General features: G+C 37.5%; 1 protein-coding gene across 5 annotated transcripts in view; it reads left to right on the top strand.

The window, feature by feature from the left end:
• Positions 1-25,410, top strand: part of GSK3B (glycogen synthase kinase 3 beta) — a 220,797-nt gene that overhangs the window by 106,781 nt on the left and 88,606 nt on the right. For all 5 annotated transcript variants that reach the window (XM_061399627.1, XM_061399550.1, XM_061399795.1 and 2 more), the window contains exon 3: positions 10,478-10,561. In XM_061399627.1, the coding sequence (XP_061255611.1) occupies positions 10,478-10,561 (84 nt within the window). The remainder of the gene's footprint in view (positions 1-10,477; positions 10,562-25,410) is intronic.

The following is a 25,410-nucleotide window of genomic DNA, read 5'->3' as shown; positions in this document are numbered from 1 at the left end:
CATGGAAATTGAAACTGTAGTTAGAAATCTTCCAGCAAACAAAAGCTCAGGACCCAATGGCTTCACAGCTGAATTCTACCAAAAATTTAGAGAAGAGCTAACACCTATCGTACTCAAACTCTTCCAGAAAATTGCAGAGGAAGATAAACTTCCAAAGTCATTCTACGAGGCCACCATCACCCTAATACCAAAACCAGACAAAGATGCCACAAAAGAAGAAAACTATAGGCCAATATCACTGATGAACATAGATGCAAAAATCCTTAACAAAATTCTAGCAAACAGAATCCAACAACATATTAGAAAGATCATACATCATGACCAAGTGGGCTTTTTCCCAGGGATGCAAGGATTCTTCAGTATCCACAAATCAATCAATGTAATATACCACATTAACAAATTAAAAAATAAAAGCCATATGATTATCTCAATAGATGCAGAAAAAGCCTTTGACAAAATTCAACATCCATTTGTGATGTTGTACAACGTTTTTTACAATGACTTGTAAAAAAATGAAACTAGAACACTTTCTAACACCATACACAAAAATAAACTCAAAATGGATTAAAGATCTAAACTTATAGGCAAAACACTCTCCAGCATGAATCACAGCAGGATCCTCTATGACCCACCTCCCAGAATATTGGAAATAAAAGCAAAAATAAACAAATGGGGCCTAATTAAAATTAAAAGCTTTTGCACAACAAACGAAAGTATAAGCAAGGTGAAAAGACAGCCTTCAGAATGGGAGAAAATAATAGCAAACGAACCAACTGACACAGAATTAATCTCAAAAATATACAAGCAACTCCTGCAGGTCAATTCCAGAAAAATACATGACCCAATCAAAAAATGGGCCAAAGAACTAAACAGACATTTCTCCAAAGAAGACATACAGATGGCTAACAAACACATGAAAAGATGCTCACATCACTCATTATTAGAGAAATGCAAATCAAAACCACAATGAGGTACCATATCATGCCAGTCAGAATGGCTGCTATCCAAAAGTTTACAAGCAATAAATGCTGGAGAGGGTGTGGAGAAAAGGAAACCCTATTACACTGTTGGTGGGAATGCAAACTAGTATAGCCACTATGGAGAACAGTGTGGAAATTCCTTAAAAAACTGGAAATAGAACTGCCGTATGACCCAGCATGGAGAAGGCAGTCGCACCCCACTCCAGTACTCTTGCCTGAGAAATCCCATGGATGGAGGAGCCTGGTAGGCTATACAGTCCATGGGGCTGCTAAGAGTCGGACATGACTGAGCGACTTCACTTTCACTTTCCACTTTCATGCATTGGAGAAGGAAATGGCAACCCACTCCATTGTTCTTGCCTGGAGAATCCCAGGGACAGAGGAGCCTGGTGGGCTGCCGTCTTTGGGGTTGCAGAGTCGGACAGGACTCACACGACTTAGCAGCAGCAGTAGCAGCAGCATGACCCAGCAGTCCCACTGCTGGGCATACACACTGAGGAAACCAGAATCGAAAGAGACACGTGTACCCCAATGTTCATTGCAGCACTGTTTATAATAGCCAGGACATGGAAGCAACCTGATGTCCATCAGCAGACAATGGATAAGAAAGCTGTGGTACATATACACAATGCAATATTACTCAGCCATTAAAAAGAATACATTTGAATCCTTTCTCATGAGGTAGATGAAACTGGAGCCTGTTATACAGAGTGAAGTAGAGCCAGAAAGAGGAATACCAATACATATGCTAACGCATATATATGGAATTTAGAAAGATGGTAATGATAACCCTGTATGCGAGACAGCAAAAGAGACACAGATGTATAAAACAGTCTTTTGGACTCCGTGGGAGAGGGTGAGGGTGAGATGGTTTGGGACAATGGCATTGAAACATGTATATTATCATATGTGAAATGGATCACCAGTCCAAGTTTGGTGCATGAGACAGGGTGCTCAGGGCTGGTGCACTGGGATGACCCAGAGAGATGGGATGGGGTGGGAGGTGGGAGAGGGGTTCAGGATGGGGAACACATGTACACCTGTGGCGGATTCATGTCAATGTATAGGAAAACCAATACAATATTGTAAAGTAATTAGCCTCCAAAAATATAAATTAAAAAAAAAAGAAGAAATTGCCTCTACCATGTTGCTTTTTGTTTTCTGTGTCTCTCATGTATTCTTTAAAAATTATTTATTTCTGTTTGGCTGTGCTGGGTCTTTGTTGTTCTGGGGGGGGGCTTTCTCTAGTTGCAGCAGGCAGGGCTACTCTTTGTTGCAGTGCAAGGGCTTCTCGTTGCAATGGCTTCTCCCTGCATGGCAGGGAGATTCTTATCCACTGCACCACCAGGGAAGGCCTCTCATGTTGTCCCTGGTCCTCGATTCTCATTTATTGCCTCCTTTTTTGTTGAACAAGTTTTTTAGTGTACCATTTTAGGTCCAGTGTTGATTTTTATATTAAAATAATTATTTTCTTAGTGGCTGCTTTAGGAATTACAATGTACATTTCAATGTATTACAGTTTGCTTCAGGTTCAGTTCAGTTCAGTTGCTCATTCGTGTCCAACTCTTTGCGACCCCATGAATCGCAGCACGCCAGGCTCCCTGTCCATCACCAGCTCCCAGAGTTCACGCAAAGTCATGTTCATCGAGTTGGTGATACCATCCAGCCATCTCATCCTCTGTCGTCCCCTTCTCCTCCCGCCCCCAATCCCTCCCAGCATCACAGTCTTTTCCAATGAGTCAGCTCTTCACATGAGGTGGCCAAAGTATTGGAGTTTCAGCTTTAGCATCAGTCCTTCCAAAGAACATCCAGGACTGCTCTCCTTTAGAATGGTCTGGTTGGATCTCCTTGCAGTCCAAGGAACTCTCAAGAGTCTTCTCCAACACCACAGTTCAAAAGCATCAGTTCTTCAGCACTCAGCTTTCTTCACAGTCCAACTCTCACATCCATACATGACCACTAGAAAAACCATAGCCTTGACTAGATGGACCTTTGTTGGCAAAATAATGTCTCTGCTTTTTAATATGCTGTCAAAATTGGTCATAGCTTTCCTTCCAAGGAGTAAGCGTCTTTTAATTTCATGGCTGCAGTCACCATCTGCAGTGATTTTGGAGCCCCCCCCAAAATAAAGTCTGACACTGTTTCCACTGTTTCCCCATCTATTTGCCATGAAGTGATAGGACCAGATGCCAAGGTCTTCGTTTTCTGAATGTTGAGCTTTAAGCCAACTTGTTCACTCTCCTCTTTCACTTTCATCAAGAGGCTTTTGAGTTCCTCTTCACTTTCTGCCATAAGGGTGGTGTCATCTGCATATCTGAGGTTATTGATATTTCTCCTGGCAATCTTGATTCCAGCTTGTGCTTCTTCCAGCCCAGCATTTCTCATGATGTAGTCTGCATATAAGTTAAATAAGCAGAGTGACAATATACAGCCTTGACATCCTCCTTTTCCTATTTGGAACCAGTCTGTTGTTCCATGTCCAGTTCTAACTGTTGCTTCCTGACCTGCTTATAGGTTTCTCAAGAGGCAGGTCAGGTGGTCTGGTATTCCCATCTGTTGAAGAATTTTCCACAGTTTATTGTGATCCACACAGTCAAAGGCTTTGGCTTAGTCAATCAAGCAGAAATAGATGTTTTTCTGGAACTCTCTTGCTTTTTTGATGATCCAGCAGATGTTGGCAATTTGATCTCTGGTTCCTCTGCCTTTTCTAAAACCAGCTTGAACATCTGGTAATTCACAGTTCACGTATTGCTGAAGCCTGGCTTGGAGAATTTTGAGCATTTCTTTACTAGCGTGTGAGATGAGTGCAATTGTGTGGTAGTTTGAGCATTCTTTGGCATTGCCTTTCTTTGGGATTGGAATGAAAACTGACCTTTTCCAGTCCTGTGGCCACTGCTGAGTTTTCCAAATTTGCTGGCATATTGAGTGCAGCACTTTCACAGCATCATCTTACAGGATTTGAAAGAGCTCAACTGGAATTCCATTACCTCCACTAGCTTTGTTTGTAGTGGTGCTTTCTAAGGCCCACTTGACTTCACATTCCGGGATGTCTGGCTCTAGGTGAGTGATAACACCATCGTGATTATCTTGGTCGTGAAGATCTTTTTTGTCGAGTTCTTCTGTGTATTCTTGCCATCTCTTCTTAATATCTTCTGCTTCTGTTAGGTCCATACCATTTCTATCCTTTATCGAGCCCATCTTTGCATGAAATGTTCCTTTGGTGTATCTAATTTTCTTGAAGAGATCTTTAGTCTTTCCCATTCTGTTGTTTTCCAACACTGCTTATTTCTTGCCCCTTTTTGGTAATATCCATTCTAAGAGGTGGGGTTTTGATTTGCATTCCCTGATAATTAATGATGTTAAGCCATCTTTTCATATATTGTTGGCCATCTGTATGTCTTTTTTGGAAAAATATCTATTCAAGTCCTTTACCCGTTTTTAAATTAGGTTATTTGAAAGTTTTTCTCTTAAGTTGTAGGAGTTCTTTATATTTTGGATATTAACCCCTTATCCTAATACATGATTTGCAAATGTTTTATCCCATTTCATAGGTTGTCTTTTCATTTTGTTGATGATTTCCTTTGCAGAAGTTTTTTAATTTGAGATAGTCCCATTTGCTTACTTTTGTTTTTGTTGCTTTTGCTTTTGGTGTCAAATATAAAAACTCATTGTCAAGGCTAGTGTTGAGAAGCTTAACATTCTTTGAACATAATAGCAGTTTTTTATTTTTGTCTGCTAAATCCAATGGCTGTGTCCACCCAGAGTCAATTTCTGTTGGCTCCTTTTCTTTTTTAACCTGAGTATAGATCAACTTTCCCTATTGTTTATATGTCTCACAATTTTTTTAGACAGTGAAAAATTTTAGATAATATATTGTAGAACTCTGGGTTCTGTTAACTTTTTTTTTTATCCTCCTGAAACTTGTTGTTTTGGGAGTTTTCTTTCTTTTCCTTTTTTTTTTTTTGTAATTTACCTGCATCTAATCTAGACTCTTTTTCTGCCAGTTTGAAACCCCTGAAATCTGTGTTAAATTGTTATTCAAGTTTTCATGTTTTAGCCTGATTTCTTAGGGTTTGACTCTTTGCATTGCTTAGTGACCAGCCAGTTATTGGTTAGAGATTGTGTTCAAATATTTTGAATTTATAAAGCTTCCATCATTTCTTAGATGATTCTGTTCATGGATTGGGAAAACTTTTGAAATTCAGGCAGTTTTTAAGTCAGCCTCAGCATTTACTTGCTCGAAGGCCCTCTTGGATCTCCCATGTGTGCACAGCCTGTAAATCAGCACAGGGCTATGTAGAGAGTTTATTTAGCCTCTTTGATTTCCAAGATCTCCCTTTGTATTTCTTAATGTTCTGGCAGTCTGTCGTTTTCCCTACCTGGTGTTACATTCTCAAGGTAGCAGAGCTGTGGCTGAGCTGAGAGGTGATTGAGAGGGAAGGTCACTAGCAAGAAGATCACTAGCCCCCACTGTCTTAACTCCAGTATTGTAGCTATGTTTCTTGAATAATTGCTTCTTGATTTGTTGTTGATTTTGATTGGTTTCCAGAGCCCTGAAATGATTGTTTTCTATAATACAGTTCTTTTTATATGTGTTTTGGGGAGCGAATTTGCTGATCTGTTCATTGTGCTAGAGCTGAAAAATCTCATTTCTTTTTGAACCTTCTGACTTTTTAGTTATTTCCCTGTGTCTCCCTCCCAACCCCAAGTTAATTCACTAGTCAGACTTTTATCACTACTGAAATCACACTTGTAAGAGTCACTAACATCCTGCATTTGCCATATCCATTTGTCTTACGCTTTCATCTTAATTTCTTATTCAGCAGCTTTTGCTATAAATGGTCAGTGCCATTTTCTGAAAACTTATTTCACTTGGCCTATAAGGTAACCTCTCGTTTTTTATCCTACTTTATCCATTGCTCCACTTGATATACTCCTTTTCATACCTATGGATGGATGGATAGATGGATAGATCGGTTGGCAGAGAGATACAGTATATGAATGTGTTGTTTGTGTGTGTTTGTCTAAACTTCTTCCCTAGGTGATGTTATTAGGTCCTCTTGCTTTGAGTCCCCTTTATACAAATGACTCCTAGACACAGATTTCAGCCCAGATTTCTACCTTGAGCCTCAGTATTTTTATTTGGATGTCTAATATTAGGATTTCAAATGGAACTCTTGATCCACTTTCAAACAAAAAACAACTTGTGATCCACTTTCTCCCCCAAATTTATTTTTAGTTTTAAAATGATCATTTAAAAAGGTAAATTAGATTATGTCATTTGCTTGGCCTCTTTGGCTTTCCTTTCATTTAGTTTAGAATTCAGTTTCATTAGAGTTAATATGACATACTGTCCTGCCTATCTCTCTGTACTTGCTTCCTGCCTCTTCCTTTACTCAGTGGTGAAATCACATTATCCTTCTAGCTGTTTTTGAATATGCCAAGTTCACCTCTGGTCTTCCCTTGTGGCTCAGCTGGTAGAGAGTCTGTCTGCAATGCAGGAGACCTGAGTTCAATCCCTGAGTTGGGAAGAGCCCCTGGAGGAGGGAAAGGCTACCCACTCCAGTATTCTGGCCTAGAAAATTCCATGGACTGTATAGTTCAGGGGTCGCAAAAAGTCAGATACAACTAAGCGACTTTCACTTTCAAGCCCACCTCTGGGCATTTGTGTTTGAAGTTCCCTATAACTGTAGTGCTTTCCCCCCATAGCCTCATATGGGTCTCATCTTCATATGATTAGATTCGTCTTTAGATCCTTAACCTTCATTGTGAGATCTGCTCTGACTTCCCTATCTAAAATAATAGCCCTTTCTCTCTATCATGATCTGTCCTTTTACTTTACATGAAAATATATTGTTTATCCCTCCCTGGCATCTGGTCCCATCACTTCATGATTGAGCCACTGAACTGAACTGAAAAGATCCAAAAGATAAATTTCACAGAGCAATTTTTAAAGTATTAATCAAGCCAATATTAGACAATGCCTATGCCTAAGATACATTTAATATACAACTGTCCCAAGCCTAACTTTTTGCTGAGTCATTCTTTATTAGTGCATCATGACATACTGAATTCTACAGAAAAAAAAAGTTGTTATTCTACAAATATAGTGTACCTTTTCTGTGCCAAGCATCATTTGCAGTATTAAGGATATGGCAGTGAATAAGAATAACAAAGTTTTTAACCTCATGAAACTTTCAGCCTATAGAGGACAGTCGAGTTCAGTTCAGTTGCTCAGTCACGTCCGACTCTTTGCAACCCCATGGACTACAGCACACCAGGCCTCCCTGTCCATCACCAGCTCCCAGAGTTTACTCAAACTCATGTCCATTGAGTCCGTGATGCCATCCAATCATCTCATCCTCTCTCGTCCCCTTCTCCTCCTGCCTTCAACCTTTCCCAGCATTAGGGTCTTTTGAAATGAATCAGTTCTTCACAGTAGGTGGCCAAAGTATTGGAGTTTTCAGCTTTAGCATCCATCCTTCCAATGAAGGACTGATTTCCTTTAGGATGGACTGGTTAGATCTCCTCACAGTTTAAGGGACTCTTAAGAGTATTCTCCAACACCAAAGTTCAAAAGCATCAATTCTTCGGCCCTCAGCTTTCTTTATAGCCCAACTCTCACATCCATACATGACCACTGGAAAAACCATAGCTTTGACTAGATGGATCTTTGCTGGCAAAGTAATGTCTATGCTTTTTAATATGCTGTCTAGGTTGGTCATAACTTTCCTTCCAAGGAGCAAGTTTAATTTCAAGGCTGCAGTCACCATCTGCAGTGATTTTTCGAGCCCCCAAAAATAAAGTCTGACACTGTTTCCACTGTTTCCCCATCTATTTGCCATGAAGTGATGGGACCAGATGCCATGATCTTAGTTTTCTGAATGTTGAGCTTTAAGCCAACTTGTTCACTCTCCTCTTTCACTTTCATCAAGAGGCTCTTTAGTTCTTCTTCACTTTTTGCCATAAGGGTGGTGTCATCTGCATATCTGAGGTTATTCATATTTCTCCTACCAGTCTTGATTCCAGCTTGTGCTTCATCGAGCCCAGCATTTCTCATGATGTACTCTGCATGTAAGTTAAATAAGCAGGCTGACAATATACAGCCTTGACATCCTCCTTTTCCTATTTGGAACCAGTCTGTTGTTCCATGTCCAGTTCTAACTGTTGCTGCCTGACCTGCATACAGGTTTCTCAGGAGGCAGGTCAGGTGGTCTGGTATTCCCATTTCTTTCAGAATTTTCCACAGTTTATTGTGATCCACACAGTCAAAGGCTTTGGCATAGTCAATAAAGCAGAAATAGATGTTTTTCTGGAACTCTCTTGCTTTTTCGATGATCCAGCGGATGTTGGAAATTTGATCTCTGGTTCCTCTGCCTTTTCTAAAACCAGCTTGAACATCTGGTAGTTCACAGTTCACGTATTGCTGAAGCCTGGCTTGGAGAATTTTGAACATTACTAGCCTGTAAGATCAGTGCAATTGTAAAATGAGAAATTTTAAGCCTCCTTTCAAAAATAGTAGAATATGAACAGGAAGTAAGGGTAGGTAAATATTTGAGTCCATATACTTTCTTATATTCTTTTTGATAAAGGATCAGATGCATAGTATATGTGTACCCGTTCAGTCACTTCAGTCGTGTCTAATTATCTGTGACCCTTTAGACTGTAGCCCACCAGGCTCCTCCGTCCATGGGATTCTCCAGGCAAAAATACTCTAGTGGGTTGCTGTACCCTCCACCAGGGGATCTTCCCAACCCAGGGATGGAACCCACGTCTCCTGCATCTCCTGCATTGCAGGCAGATTCTTTACTGCTTAGCCACCAGGGAAGCCCTATATGCATAGTCTTAATACAAATTCCATTACATGGAAATTTTATTTAATAGTTCTATGTTATCTTGGTTAATTGGTCTGGAGAAATAGCTTATTTTAATATAGCCGTCGATGTTAAAAAGCAATCTTAATATCTGAGAGGAGTCTTATCTTACTTCACTTCTCCCACAAAGCTAGCTACCTATAGGTGAATTGATAGAATATAGACATACTTCAAAAAACAGCTCAATTTGGAATAGAAAATGGACAGTTTTGAAATTTGTAAAATTTTCTGTCATCTGTAATAGTCAGAATGCAGAGTCTAATACTACATATTATCCTTGTTAAAGCGAGTATCCTGTACTGTCTTGAGTTTCTCTGTTTATTGCTTCAGCTATAAACGTAGCAAGTAATGGAATGAAAGATTGATGTTTTGTATCACTGTATACATAAGCCCAGGTCTCGTATCGGTTTAAAGAGTCGGAAGGAGAGTCATCTTACGTTCCCTATTTCCTTTTAGAGAACATGCTAGAACCATCATGAAGTTTACTGAAAGTTTCTAGGGAAGAGGAAGGTTTGTTTATTTGTGCTATCATCTTCCAAGAGCTGGAGCCCACTCTGCTCTAAGACAGTTCTACTTATTAGGCCTTTTGTCCATAATACATCCCCAGCCCCTTTATTTTGGCCTTATTCTCTAAACATAATAGCATTTACCTTCCAAATTCCCAGGTATGTACTTTATGATTGTAGCTCTTCTAAATCATCATTTTAACAGAAATTTTATATTTCTGTCCATTTAGCAAGTATTTTGGTATTCTTTTTCTGTGTTATATATTTTGGACTTTATTAACTGGATTTCTGACACTTAAGTATATTCTTAGAATTTAACTTCTCTCTCTCTCTCTCTATATATATATATATATATATATATTAATGTATACTCCTCAGATTTATTACTGCAAAATTTATGTTCCAGTGTTGGGAAGTTGTCATATTGTTTAATGTTTTATTTTCTTGAAGCATAACTTTGAAACTCCCCAAAGGAAAAATTGTGTGATCTATAAATTTTCAGGACTGTACACCTTCTAGTATATCATATTTTAACTCTAGCAACTGAGCCCTTCTAATAGGGCTAACTCAGATTTTTCACTGCATTTTAGATAACAGGGCATGTGAGAGTTTTCTTTGTACCCATATTCATTTGTTTGGTGAGAAGTTGATTATTATTATAGTTGCAGAAGATTATAGTAATAATAGCTCATTTCAAATATCTCTTGCATACATAAACCATTCCTTCTCAAGCTATTTGTAGTGAGGTTACCAGTTTTAAAATTTTTCATTTCATTGAAGACTAGTATTTTTATACAATACTGTAAAAATGAATTATGAGAAAAGTGAAACTTAGGGAAATATAGGCTCTACTTTTAACTCTAAGATTCATGGTTGTAAAATTGTTCTTTCAAATTGCAATAAAGGATTCTGAACACTTATTTTCGATTTCTATATTTATCTTAACTGCAGAGCAATGGTCTGACTGGTGATACTTTTTAGTAACATATGAATGTTACCTTTTAGTAACATATTTGTGGCCTGCTCTTTGAAGTGCTTAATGTTGTTTCAGAAGCATCTTAGTCAATATGAATAGCAGGTAGCCTTTAAAAAATATTTTCATGTGTTTCCTTTTCAGAACCGAGAGCTCCAGATCATGAGAAAGCTAGATCACTGTAACATAGTCCGATTGCGTTATTTCTTCTACTCAAGTGGTGAAAAGGTAGGTCTTTAGAATGTGTTTACTGAATATTGTGATGGACTTGATATTCTTCTAGAAAAAGTTTGTATCCCGTCCTCCCATCAAAACAGCTTTGCTTATTGAATGGAAGAATTCCAAAATACATGTCCTAGTTTTTCTAACCTCACAATATGATTATTGAATATCTTTACAGGAAAATGTTAATGAAATGATGTCGTTGTTTAGTCACTAAGTCGTGTCCGACTCTTTTGTGACCCCATGGAGTGTAGCCCGTCAGCTCCTCTGTCCATAGGATTTCCTAGGCAAGAATACTGTAGTGGGTTGTTATTTCCTTCTCCAGGGGATCTTCCAGACCCAGGCATCGAGCCCATGTCTTCTGCATTGGCAGATGGATTCTTTACCACTGAGCCACAAGGGAAAACCCTAATGAAATGATAGAGGGGATTAATTTTTAAGAATTTTCTTCTTTAGTTCTAAAGTTCTATATTTCAGAAACTTTTGTGTTTCTTATGTGCTCCCAGAGCCCGTGATAGTTTACGTGTTTGTTGGAGGGAGGAAAATGATGTCAGGTTGTTGAAGTTGGAAGTATTGGAGGGGAACGGGAAGCAGGAAGACTTTGGACCAGAATGAGACTTAAACATTAGGAAGTGAGTTTAACCTATTCTAGGGATAGATTGCATTAAAAAGTTGGAAAAGATGTAATATTACAGAACTTCTTGTAAGTGATTACTATTTATTATCACATTTAATTCTGTAAAAGCAAAGGATAAAGAAAGATCTCCTGCTTTGAACTCCCGTAGCCTCCTACCCTTGGATTTTCTCTTTAAAAGATACAGTGACTAATACCTTATACTCACTGGAGTTGGAAGCATAGAAAATCATTTTCCTCAGTTTTACCATGGTCTTTTTCTTTCTGTCTGTTCACTGTTCCTTCTTCCCAGAGTCAGTCTTTTCTTTACATGGTTTGGGTGAAGAGGGAGGACAGGTAATAAGCACTTAAACCCTTTGGCTAAATTAACATCACTGAATAAGTTCATTTAATATTTTGGACTTTTCCGTGTGTGTGTGTGTGCATGTGTGTTTGAGTCACTCAGTCATGTGAGACGCTATGGACCGTAGCCCATCAGGTTCCTTTGTTCATGGAACTCTCCAGGCAAGAATACTGGAGTGGGTAGCTATTCCCTTCTCCAGATGATCTTCCAGGAATCCAGCCCAGGTCTCCTACATTGCAGGCAGATTCTCTACCGTCTGAGCTACCAGGGAAGCCCACATCCCATGCGTATACTTCCCAAATGCCTTAGATTCATAATACCTCTTGATTTCTAGCCCAGTTCTTTTTTACTTCACATATTTCCTAGTGTACCATTTAGTGATTTTCCATTGAATTTTATTTAGATTATTTCCTGAGAAATCTTTTTTTTTTTTCCATGATAAGGCCTGTAATATGGGAAAGTACCTGTGTATTAAGCCAGGATTGTGATGTACATACCTACAGATATATAATTGTTGCGTGTGTGTGTGTGTGTGTGTGTGTCATAGCTAAGGTTTTAACAACCATAATTAGCAAATTGGCCCTTTAGTGACTCTTATTTCTTAGGTGTTTTCTCCATTTTTTTCTCCGAAGTTTAAATGATGCATTTGCTTGTCTTAGGGACTATAAGCCCTCATAAGTATTTGGGCTCTTTTATTTCCTAAGCCCGTTACTTGGTTCATGCTACCTTTTTTTTTTAACCTACAAACTGCCTGTTATGTCTTTGATCTTATTGGTCTTGACATGTCATTTCTTTTTCCTGCCCCTTTCCAAATAAAATTACGGAGCATCTATTATGTTCACATCACTATTATAATGGAATTTTGCATCCCTATGGGTTTTGTTATTAGATGCTAGACATTATAATACCCCACAGAGGAAAATAAATAAAGGTCAGGATTATTTGTTCCATGAACCACTGAATTGCTTGGGGATTCATTTGCACAGGCCTCCCTACAAATCCCCTTGAACATCTTCTTTTGATTGCTTAATTGATATAGCTTTCCCTGAATAATCAACAAGGTCCTGTTGTATAGCTCAGGGAACTACATTCAATATCCTATTTATAAACCATAATTGAAAAGAAAAAATTAGATATATACATACATATATTGTTTTCCCTATATGCCAGGCACTGTTTTAGTGTATTACAAATACTAACTCATTTAATTCTCACAAAGATAAAGAGCAGAAAGGGAAGAACAGATCTTTTGAACAAACCTTTTGTGGTAACACCCAAAGGCTTACCTGTCTGGCAACCCCTCAAATTTATTTTCCCTTTTTAACTCTGGTGTCTGTTGGTCTCTCTCTCTCTCTGCTGGTTACTTCTGTGGATTTTAGCCTCTTTCTCTGGGTTTGTGTACCCATCGTTCACTGGGTTTCTACTCATCCTACTCTGAATATTTGATCATTTCTAAATTTTTGTGTGGATTTCCATCTGTCCTGAGCCTTTGTCTTTGTTTCTCTTGGAGTCTCTTCTCTCTGAGCCTCTACTACTTTGGGGGAAATTTTTAAAGAAGGAAAAATTTTCACTCACTATCCTGGCTTTTGACTTCAGTACTACATATATTATTCTGTATGTTCACGTTCTACATAGTTGTATGAATAATTCAGAATCTCAAAAGCTTTCCCTTGTTGCCTCATAATATTTTTAGTTATTGGTTATGTAATATTCCACTGAGTTTTTGTATTACATGATATTCTTAACTGCTCCCCTGTTGTTATTTTTGAGAATATAGTTAAGCTACCCAAAGACCTTATCATAATTTTTGTCCATAAGCACTTTCTAGTTCTGGGTAAAGTTCAGATAGGATGGTTGTTTTGTTTGACAGATCCATTGACCACAGTTTGACTGAATGGTTATAGAAATAGCCATCTTGGTGACTTTGTCTCTTTGTGCCACCCTGCCATTTTAAAAGCTGTCTTTGGGAGTTAAACATAATATACTTTTAGCCTATAGAGAGTAGCCAATGTAACTAGAAGGAGGAATTAAGTCAGGACAGGGACTAGAGATGTGACCAGATTAGTCTCAGTCATAGTCTTCTGGTTGGAAATATTGGTATTTAGTAATTGGAGCATCATGTAGTCAGTTATTATACTCCAAGTTTTACCCAATAGATTTTATTGACTCTGATTTAGTTCAAAATAAATAGTACTTTCTCCTTGATCAGAGAGAAACATTTTTTCAATGTTTTGAAACTCTGGGTTTATAATACTTTTGTGAATTCCAAGTATCTTAGAGAATAGTGTTTCTTAGTGTCAGTATTCGGCAGTAGAAACCTTTCCCTCCTAAATGAAATTTATGAAGAACCTCTGTTCTACCCGAAGCAAAGTTGTTCCTGATTGAAACTGGGGTATGAGAACAACTGCCTTTGCCTTCTCTGAGTTGCAGCTCACGTTTGTAGAAGCCTGGGACTCTGCAGGAATATGGAAACCATTTTTTGTTTTTAGAAGAGACTTAGATTTTATTTAAATCAAGTAATAGTTTTCTTTAAGAAATATTTCTCTAAGTAACCTTACATATAAAATTGTTTTACCTGTGGTTCATCATAGTTTGATTATGGAGTAATAAAAGCTATCTTCCTTAAATTAAGACTCTCCCTCTTTTTGTATGAGAGACAGTTTATAAATAGCAAGGATGTCCAGTTGATATTATTCCTTATACCAACTTGGCTGTTGATAGTAACTGTGCAGAGGGCTGTGTTCCGAAAGGGAGATTTTTACAACTTCCTCTGGGATCAGGGAGAAGAATGGTGTGCTTGATTTTGCCTGTTTGTCACTAGCCCTGGCGAGAAAATGGTTGAGGTGAATCCATTATGAAAAGTAAAGGGCTCTGGTTTTGTATCCAGAAATACTTGGGTTTGATTCCTATTTCCATCACTTCATAGCAGTATGACAGGTAGTGTTACCTTTGAAATCCCTTTTCAACCCTTGTCATCTGTATAGTAGGGATTTTGTAAGGAAAAAAAGGTAATATAAGTGCTTATCATAGCACCTGGTATATAATTAACATATTACCTTGCAAATTACTAAGTAATAGCAAATATATATTGCACTTGCTGTGCGTCCAGACATTGCTCTAAGCCCTTTTACACATTCTTTGTACCTCACTAAATCCTTACTGTAACCCAGTAAAGAATGGGTTACTAGAATGGGTTTTATAGAAGAAGAAATTTAGGCAGTCAGAGTTAAGTAAGCTGTACAACCTAAGACTCATACAGCTATGGAGTGGCAAAATTAGGAGTCAACTCCACAGTCTGTCTCTAGAGTTTGTGTATTATTGGTATACAATTTAGCAGTATATCTTAGTAATGATTGTTGAGCAAGGGGAGATTATATAGTGTCTACTTTGGAGAACTTTTAGAAGTAAATAGCCTTTTGCTGTATGATAATAATAGTGTATATGTGCTCATTCAGTCATGTCTGACTCTTTGGGATTCCATGGACTGTAGCCCACCAGGCTTCTTTGTCCATGGGATTTCCCAGGCAAGAATACTGGAGTGGGCTGCCATTTCCTTCTCCAAGGGATCATCCTGACCTCAGAATCAAACATGCATCTCCTGCATTGCAGGCGGATTCTTTACCAGTGTGTCACTGGGTAAGCCCAATAATAATAGTAGTAATAGTAAATAAATAGTAATAATAGCCCAAACTTAGATGGTGCTTACTATATGACAGGAATCAACCTAAACACTTTGACTTTTTTTTTTTCTTTTATATATTTTTGGAAGAGCTTTTGAGAGGATTGTTCTTAATTCTTCTTTAAGTGTTTGTTAGAATTTACCATTGAAACCATCCGGCGCTGGCCTTTACTTTTGGAGTTCTTGACCACTAATTGAATCTCTTCTTGTTAAATAAGTTTTTTGAGATTTTGTATTTCATCTTGAGTCAGTTTAGTGATTGATGTGTTTCTAGTAATTTACCAGTTTCATCTACATTATCTAATTTGTTGGTATACAGTTTGTTCATCGTGTTCCGTTATAGTGCTTATATCTGTAAGGTCGATAGTAATATCCTTACTTTCATTTCTGATTTAGTTTTTTGTGTCTTCTCTCTTTTTTCTTTATCAGTCTAGCTGAAACTTTGTCAATTTTGATGATCTTTCAAAGAACCAACTTTTGGTTTCCTTGAACCTGTTGTTTTTTTCTGTTTTCTCATTTTAGGTGTACGGTCAGTCGTGTCCAACTCTTTGCAGCCCGGTGGACTGTCGTCCTCCAGGCTCCTCTGTGCATGGGGTTCTCCAGGCAAGAATCCTGGAGCGGGTTACCATTTCCACACCTCTAGGGGATCTTCCCAACCCAGGGGTCAAACCTGTGTCTCTAGCATTGGCAGGCAGATTCTTTTACCACTGAGCTACCTATTTCTGGTTTAATCTTTATTATTTTCATTCTTCTGGTAGCTTTAGGTTTAGTTTCTCTTTTTTTTCTTGTTCTTTAGGGTATAAAGTTAGGTTATTGATTTAAGATCTTCTCTCTGTATATTCCTGAGTACTGCTTTGCTGCCTCCATTGAGTTTTTGTTTTTGTTTTCATTTATCTCTTAAGTGTTTTCTTGTTTAAACATGTGTTGCTGTATTTCCTCTTTGGCTTGTTTAGTTGTTAACAGTGTGCGAAAAGTTTGCTGTAATAGTTTGTTATAACAGTGTGCTATAATTTCCACACGTTTTGAATTTTTTGATTTGTTTTTATTTCATTGTGGCTAGAGAAGATGCTTTGTATAATTTTAGTCTTTTAAAACTTACTGAGATTTGTCTTATGGCCTAATATATGACCTATTCTGGATAATATCCCATGTGCACTTGAGAAGAATGTGTATTCTTCTGTTTTGGGATAGAGTACTCTCTCTGGATTTTTGCATCTTTATCCATATTCTTTAGCCATCTTTCTTTCTTTTCCTGGTTCATGATGACTTTGTCTGGTTTGGTATCAGGGTAATACTAGCCTCATAGAATAAGTTAGGAAGTGTTTTCCTCTTCTATTTTTTTGAAAAATTTCCTGAAGAATTGGTATTGTTTCTTTGAAGGTTTGGCAGATTTCTCCAGTGAAGCCATTTACAACAGATAACTTCTTGTGGTAAATTTAAAATTACTAATTCACTTACTCTACTTGTAATAAGTGTACTTAGATTTTTCTTTTCTTCTTTTGTCCATTTTGGTGATTTTTTCATTTCATCTAAATTGTCTTATTTATTGACATAAAGTTAATACTTTTCCCTTAAAATTATTTTTGTTTCTGTAAGGTCAGTTGTGATGTCTCTGTTTTCATTCCTAGTTTTGATAATTTGAGTCTTTTCTCTTTTTTGTTTCTTGGTCAGTCAGCTAAAGGCCTGTCAGTTTTGTTGATTTTTTTTTTTTTTTTCAATAAACCAACTTTTGGTTTCATTAATTTTTTAAATTGCTTTTCTGTTCTCCAATGTATTTATTGCTGTTCTAATCATCATTATTTCCTTCCTATGGTTTTATTTTGCCCTTTTTTCCCCCCTAATTTTTCAAGTAGAAGTTAAGGTTATTGATTAGAGATCAATTTGATTAGAGACTGATTAGATAGAGATCATTCCTCTTTTAAATGTCATATATTGGTCAAAGGCTATGTTTCAAGTCCCATTAGCCAGTTACATTTTTATCCTTTACCATTGTATGTGTGATAGGCTTGAATGCTATTGTCATAGTTCAGGAAGTTCATTATTTATTTGCCACATGTTGAACCAGGGACTGATAGATAGGAATTTCCCCTCTCATTGCTTCTGAGAGTCTATAGCCTTGGACACTCAAAATCTTTTTCCCTGCCAGGATGAATGTGATTTTACTTCCTGGGAGTTGCTGTTGGCTCAGAGTGGCTTATTGTTTACGCAAGTGTATGGTCAGAGGTTGTTTGTAAGCCACTTGTGGCAGTGGTACTTCTGCTGTATGTTGATGTATCTGTGTGCAACTCAGGGAATGCTTCAGGTTTGTCCCACATCCTGCTCAGCTGGCAGCTGTGCACATCCTTATCAACTTACAGAGATGACTGTAATTCCAAGTAGGCTCTTCCTGACTATATTTTCCCTTGGTTCTTTCTATTAAACTTACGGTGCCTTGCCTTGTTTGTGTTATGAGCCTACCAACCTCCTCTGAATTGCTGTCTACAAAGATCTCCTTTTATACAGTTCATGAGGTTCTCACGGCAAATATGCTGGGATAGTTTGCCATTCCTTCCTCCAGTGGATCACATTTTGTCAGAACTCTCTGTTACAACCTATCCATATTGAGTGGCCCTATATGGCATGGCTCATAGCTTCGTTGAGTTACGCAAGCCCCTTTGCCTCGACAAGGCAGTGATCCAAGAAGGGGAAAGATTGAGGACAGAGGAAAAGAGGGCATCAGAGAATGAGATTGCTGGATGGCATCACCATGGATAGATGAAATGGACATCAACTTGGGCAAATTTCAGGAGATGATGAGGGACAGGGAGGCCTGGTGTGCTGCAGTCCATGGGGTCACAAAGAGTCAGACAATGACTGGGTAACTGAACAACAGCAAAGATCTCCGTTGGTTTTAGGCAGCAGTTATAGGCTAGAGTTCTTCTTTCTGTATTGCAAATAGTTAACATCTTGCAATAGAGCACATAGCCTGGCTTTCTCCCTGGACAGAACTCCTGCACTCCCACCCTAGAACTGGATGAGGACTCACTTTTCCCAGAGTTACACCCCCACTGTATGAGAAGGCACCAAAAGAGGGGCAATAGCAATGGCACCCCCTAGTCTTCACAAGTTGGCCCTCCCAGCATGGGAGCTGTTCCTGTGAGCAAATTGAGGATGAGACTGTCAAGGGTTCAGCCTACTATGCCTGGAGTAGCGCTTCTCTGACTTACTTGTGGGGACTGAGTGGGGGAAGGGAGAGACAGTTCTCTTGGCTAGGATAAATCTTTTGAAACTTGGGGAGCAGCTTGTCCCTCCTGGGGTGAAACCATAGTCCTTGACTAGGAGCTGAGAGGAGAGGGTGCTGTCTGGAGTGGAGTGCTGGATTGTTGTTGTTCAGTCGCTCAGTCATGTTCAACTCTTTCGCAGAGAGAGTCCTGAATAGAGCTTCCCATACATGGAGATAGGATGACAGGGTAAAGGTACAGGTCTTTACTAAAATGCCATAGATTCTTGCAGTTTTACCAAGATTTGTTTCTTCCTTGCTGTGTGCCCTTAGAACAATTTCCATATATTTCACACAGTTGTTGGCTAAGCATTTTATCATTTTGCTTTGCTGAGGAGATCATCTGAACTCCTTGCACTGCTGTTCCAGAAGTCTTGCTCCCCCTCTTATTATTTTCCACACTTTGTAGACTACTTAGTGAAATTGTTATTCTAGGTAGAAAAGATTAATAAAATAGAGGCCTCCAACTATAGTGGGTGCATACTGTAGTGTAGAGGGATAAATTTAAAAAGTAATGACTGAGCATATGCTAATCATCTTATGTCTTTTTACCTCATTAACTTTAAGTTTAAGCAAACACTAAAAGTTAGCACCATTTTACTAATACTTTATTAAACATATACCAAAATAATATTTAAAAATATTATATAAATACACTTTATATATAATTTAATCAAATTCCTAGAGATATTCATTTGGTTAATTGGAATTACATAATGTCTTAAATCATAAATACGCAATTTTTCTTAAAATTTTATGATTTATAAAATGCTTTTAAAATGCATTTTTCTCATTTAAACATCATGCAGTACTGCTGCTGCTGCTGCTGCTGCTGCTGCTAAGTCACTTCAGTCGTGTCCGACTCTGTGCGACCCCAGAGATGGCAGCCCACCAGGCTCCCCCGTCCCTGAGATTCTCAGGCAAGAACACTGAAGTGGGTTGCTATTTCCTTCTCCAGTGCATGAAAGTGAAAAGTGAAAGTGAAGTCACTCAGTTGTGTCCGACTCTTAGTGACCCCATGGGCTGCAGCCTACCAGGCTCCTCCATCCATGGGATTTTCCAGGGAAGAGTACTGGAGTGGGGTGCCATCGCCTTCTGCATCATGCAGTACTCCTAGGTAGCTAATATTCTGTTTTGTTAGTTTTATCATTGGAAAAATGGAAGTCTTGTGTGATTAAAGAATTTGCCCGGTGTTGTATAGTTAGTAATCATAGGAGCCATTTTCAAACATAGATTCTTCAGCTACAAAGTGTGTTTTCTTTCCAACCACTTATTCTCTTCAAATTGCAAAACTTACTTCAATTTACCTGCATTGTATAGTGTTTTAGGTACAAAGTGTAAAATCCGTCTACTTGAATTTAAAGGACAGGAGAGAAATATACTGCAAAATGATACATGGAATGACACTTATTTGTATTAGGAGTAGAAATAGTATGGAGGAAAGTAATAAATTATACAGAGGGGTCAGCAAATGAATTACATAGGAGAGGTGATGGTTATTCAGGGTTTGAAGCCCAGATAAGAGCTATTTTGATATATAGTGCAGAATAGGTATGTGTCAAGTTAGAAGTACAGGATATTTGAAAAGTTTGTTGGAGTTAAACAGCATAGTCTGTGTAGAGGAGATACAGGTATTTCAAGATTTCAGATATGTAAAGTAGGGCGTTATGGGGCTAGTAGTGGGATGTGAAGCTGGGAAAGTAAAAGTAGTTCCATAATTGTTTGTCAGCTTTCCTATAAGAAAAGGATTTTTTGTTGTGTTGCTGTTTTAAATTAAATGAAATCCTGTTACAGAAATAACAGACATGCAGAAATGTTATACAAAGTTGTAGCTAAGTATATATGTAGTCAAGTTTACAAAATTAATGCCTCTGGCTTTTTTTTTCTCACCTTTTTTTTTAACTGTGTGAAAATGACTGATAACAAGGAATTTTATTCACTGAAATAAAGAGGTTGCCTAAATAGGGCCAGTTTTGTATCTTTCTTTAAATTTCATGGTGATTTCCATTATAGTATAATAGAAATAGATAATCTGATGAAAATTTTACTGAAGAAATGCTGACATTTTTGTTGGAGTGTGACCTAAAGAATAAATATATAGGTAATGTAAAACTCCCTGAAGTGGATGAATTATCTAGATCTCCTCATGAGTTATAAATGTTATTTACAGCAGTAAGATGCTGACTATCAGCTGCTTGAAAATGTGAATCTACAAGTTTCTTTTTATTATTAATTATCACCTTGTTTTTATGTTATCATAATATTTTAGTGAAACTAAAATATTTCTACATTCATGGTGTAAAAAAAAAAATTGAAATAACAGATGGGTAGTAGACAAAAATAAGGTCTTGACCCTACTCCTTAAATCTCCAAGTCTTTCCACATAGGTAAATTTCCTATGTGCATATATGAGCACATATATCATATACAGGAGAAGGACACAGCACCCCACTCCAATATTCTTGCCTAGAGAATCCCGTGGACAGAGGAGCCTGGTGGGCTGCTGTCCATGGGGTCACACAGAGTCGGACATGACTGAAGCGACTTACATGCATGCATTGGAGAAGGAAATGGCAACCCACTCCAGTATTCTTGCCTGGAGAATCCCAGGGATGGAGGATCCTGGTGGGCTGCCGTCTGTGGGGTTGCACAGAGTTGGACTCGACTTAGCACCAGCAGCAGCATATCATATGTTACCATAACAACATAATAATATGGCCTTTTATGTCTATGTGCCTAGACCCTGTACCCAATTTCCTTTATTGTTAACATCTAATATCAGTATGGTACATTTATTACAATTAATGAGCCATTACTGATACATAATTATTAACTAACATCCAAAGTTTATTCAGGTTTCCTTAGTTTTTACCTAATGTCTTTTTTCTCTTCCATAATCCCGTTGAAACTACCTTAGTGCATTTAGTTACTGTGTCTCTTAGGTTCCTCTTGGCCATGGCAGTTTCTCAGACTTCCCTTGTTTTTGATGACATTGGCAGTTTTGAGTACTGGTAGGTAGATATTTTGTAGACTGCCTCACTATTGGAATTTTTCTTATAAGAAACTAGAGTTATAGGTTATTTGGAAAAAGACCACAGAGTGCCATTTTCAACACATCACGTCGAGGGTATGTGCTGTCAACACGATTTGCTATTAATCTTCATCACCTGGCTGACCTTGTATTTTTCCGTTTTCTTTACTGTAAACTTACTCTCCCCCCTCTTCCATGCTGTATCCTTTGAAAGGAAGTCACTATCCACAGCCCACACCTAAGAAGAGGGGAATTATTTTCCTTAAGGGTAAAGTCGCTGTGTAAATTATTTGGATTTCTTTTGGATGCTGATTGTTTCTTTATTAAGCTGTTTTTTATTTATATCAGTGTGGACTCATGCATATTTACTTTATACATTGGGTTATAATGTAATAGTACTTTTTTGTAGTATTAGGAAAATCAAAAAAATTGTAGAAAGATGCTCAATCTCATTCATAATTTTAAACATTCTATTTTTATTATTATTATTAATCAAATGTTCCTGCTTTGGTCATTGGGAGCTCTTTGCAGTTAGCTGTCTGTTCTCCTTTGTCATAATTCAATTACTGTGGGCTTCAGTTTTGTTTTGGTTTTGGATTTTGAACATGTCTTTACTTTCTGGCATATAGATTATTTTAAATTTCTTTTCACAAATCTTAAGTCATCTTTGTGTGTGTGCATGCACATACAGACAGGCACAGACACAGAATTGTTTTCATAGACTTCATTCCTAGATATGGCATTGCTGAGTCAAATTGGATGTGTCTGTTCATCTTCACTTTGGGATGAATATTTTAACCCACTGACTTCCCAAAAGATTGCAAGAATTGTACCAGAAGTGTATAATGGTACATTTTGGATAGACAACTTTCCAATACTTAGTTTTCTCAGGTTTAATTTTCTTTTCCAATTTGATATGTGAGAAATGGTAGCTCATTGTTATCTTATGGCCTTTTTTTAATTATGAATTTTAATTATGAATGAGATTGAGCATCTTTCTACATTTTTGTTTGCCATTTGTACGGCCATATATTTGTGCCCCTTTCCACTTTCTTCTATTAGAATGTTAGTCTTTTCTTATTGATGTACAGGAGCTATTTGTATTTTAAACAAAAACAAGTAAACTCTTTATCATGTGTAAACAGTTTTTTCCCCAAATTGTCATATTTTTATTTGGTTCTGTTTTTTTTTAAGCTTTACATTTTTATGTAGTCAGATTGGCATTGTTTTCCTTAATAGCGTATAAATGTTTTGTCCTCCAGTATTTGCAAACACATGTATTTTTTTTCTTCTGGTACAATTTTTTTCAAGATTCTGTCTAATTTTAGTATTTCTTTTCTTTGAAGGTATGAGGATAAAGGTGAAGCTTGCCTTAATCATTGTTGTATGCTAGGTGCTCATCACCTTCCCCACCCTCTCCCCCAGTCTCCCAAGCAAAAGAATATTTCTCTTTTTTCCAGTCCATACCGTTTCCTGTTAGTATTATTTCCATCTTTAGCCAGCCTGGCACATTCATCAGAGAAAAGGCATCTACTTTGAAGATTTTTCTGCAGTGCAGGTATCCTAAACTCAATTCTGAGGAGAACCCTGGGTTACCATGAGAGTTTGTTGGATGTCTTTACTGGGTTCTCTTACATGCTGCTTTGCATCCCATCAAATTTTTAGAATGATAATGCAGTTCTACTTACAACTGCATCTTCAAGCAACTTTGTTTGCTCAAGTTGAAAACTTGGGGTAAGAGCATCATAGTAAGTTGTATCTGTTTTCCAGTGGATGAAATTATCCTAGTTTTTGCTGAGTTTTTGTTAAGTGTAATCAAAATTTTGTCATCTAAATGTCTTAAGAAGGCAATGGCACCCCACTCCAGTACTCTTGCCTAGAAAATCCCATGGGCGGAGGAGCCTGGTAGGCTGTCGTCCATGGGGTCGCTAAGAGTCGGACACGACTGAGCGACTTCACTTTCACTTTTATACCTTGGAGAAGGAGATGGCAACCCACTCCAGTGTTCTTGCCTGGTGAATCCCAGGGATGACGGAGCCTGGTGGGCTGCTGTCTATGGGGTCGTGCAGAGTCGGACACGACTGAAGCGACTTAGCAGCAGTTTTACAGTGGAGCTCATAGAGGAGGAGCTATCAGCAGTTTATTGTTGTTCAGTCACTCAGTCATGTCCGATTCTTTGCAACTCAAGCAGAGAGTCAGGTATGACTCTTGACTGGACATGACATGGACTGCAGCATGCCAAGCTTCCCTGTCCTTTGCTGTCAAGGGACAGTTACACTATACCTACAAAATGGACAGACCTCCACTAAGGTTCTAAAGAAAACTGACAAGCTTTTGATTAATTAATAGAGTGAGTAAATAGAATTTATTTGAGCAAAAAGATAGACATATTAATCTGCAAAGTACTACTCCAAATATAATTTGAATCTCCGTATTTCTTATAGTGTAATAAATGAGAACAGTTGACCTGTTTTTAGTAACCTTCCTTTGTGGTATTTTGTTAATATTATGAATAAAATATAGTGCCTAAAAATGAATATCATTCGTACATCAAATAAAGCCTGAATTATGCAAAGTAGAGTGGAATTATCTTTGTTGATCTGAACACAGTACTTCTTTTGTATCACCTTAATATTACATCAAATTTTTTCATTAGCTACATCTCAATGTTGATTCCTTTTGAGCTCTATTTGGTTACACCTATCATTTATTTTCCAGATGAATTACTATCAAGTCTTAGGTGTCTTTTTATGTAATGAATTGATACTTTGATTTTAATCATAGGGTTTTATATTTATCTTTCTTAAATTTTTTATTGTTGATTTGGCTTAGCATTCTAGACTACTAGCATCCTTTAAATTCTAACTGGTCTTCCATTTTAAGGCATTTTCCCTAGGTTTGTGGCAATATTAGGTGGTTTGTTAAAGTCAGGAAATTGTAAATTGACTGGCAGATCCATCCCCTGATGTGTTTTATTTGACAGGCACTTTGTTTTTTGAAGTAACATGCTTTTAATTATATCTTAATCTAATCTATTTTACCAGCTACCACCTCTTACTGTGTTATACATTTTGGCTTCACACATCTGCATTTGTTGTTTAGGCTTTTGCAGCCCTTAATAAAGGAAAACATGTACAAAAATAGACTTACATTAATCTGCAAACTGCTGCTCCAAATATAATTTGAACCTCCATATTAGTCATAGTGTAATAAATATAGCCCTACAACTAGAAATCTTCCTTGAACTTGGCATTCATTTTTTAGTCTGTTTGTTCTTCACTTTTGGTATGATTATTTAGCACATGAGTTAAATTACCATACATATTTCCAGGTCATTCATAAATATATATTGTGATTAGCTTTGTCAAAAGATTTTTTTTTTAATCAAGAAACCTGTAATCATATAATAGTTTAAAAAGAATAATTTTGATATCTGTATTAATGACCTTTTATAAGAAATGGGGTCCTCAGACATAGCATTCATTTTACTTATTCTCCCTAACACCTAATCACTTATTTTAGATGTACAGAAAAAAATGTGGTATTATTTCTTTTTAAAATTGATAATAGTTAAAACTAAATCTTTATTCTGTGCCAGGTAATATGCTTCAAGAGTTGTATATGGATCATCTCTTAAAATTTCATGACAGCCTTTTAAAGTATGTATCATTAGCAGTACTGTTCTCTAGTGGACTGTGGCTTCAGGCAGTAAAGTAACCTGCTGTGGTCACATGACTTGTAGCAGAGTTGGGACTTCTGTTAGTTTGTGTGACTCATGCTAACCTTGCCTCTTAATTACTACAGAGTATACCTTCTCTGCGTTTTTTATTTCCTCTTCTTGTCATGTTCTAGAACCTTGTTTCATCAGTTATCCCTTTCCTTTCTTAAAACTTTATTCTATTTTTATCC

The sequence above is a fragment of the Bos javanicus genome, chromosome 1 (assembly GCF_032452875.1).
Source record: "Bos javanicus breed banteng chromosome 1, ARS-OSU_banteng_1.0, whole genome shotgun sequence".
NCBI lineage: Eukaryota > Metazoa > Chordata > Mammalia > Artiodactyla > Bovidae > Bos > Bos javanicus.
This window is presented reverse-complemented; position numbering and strand designations above follow the sequence as displayed.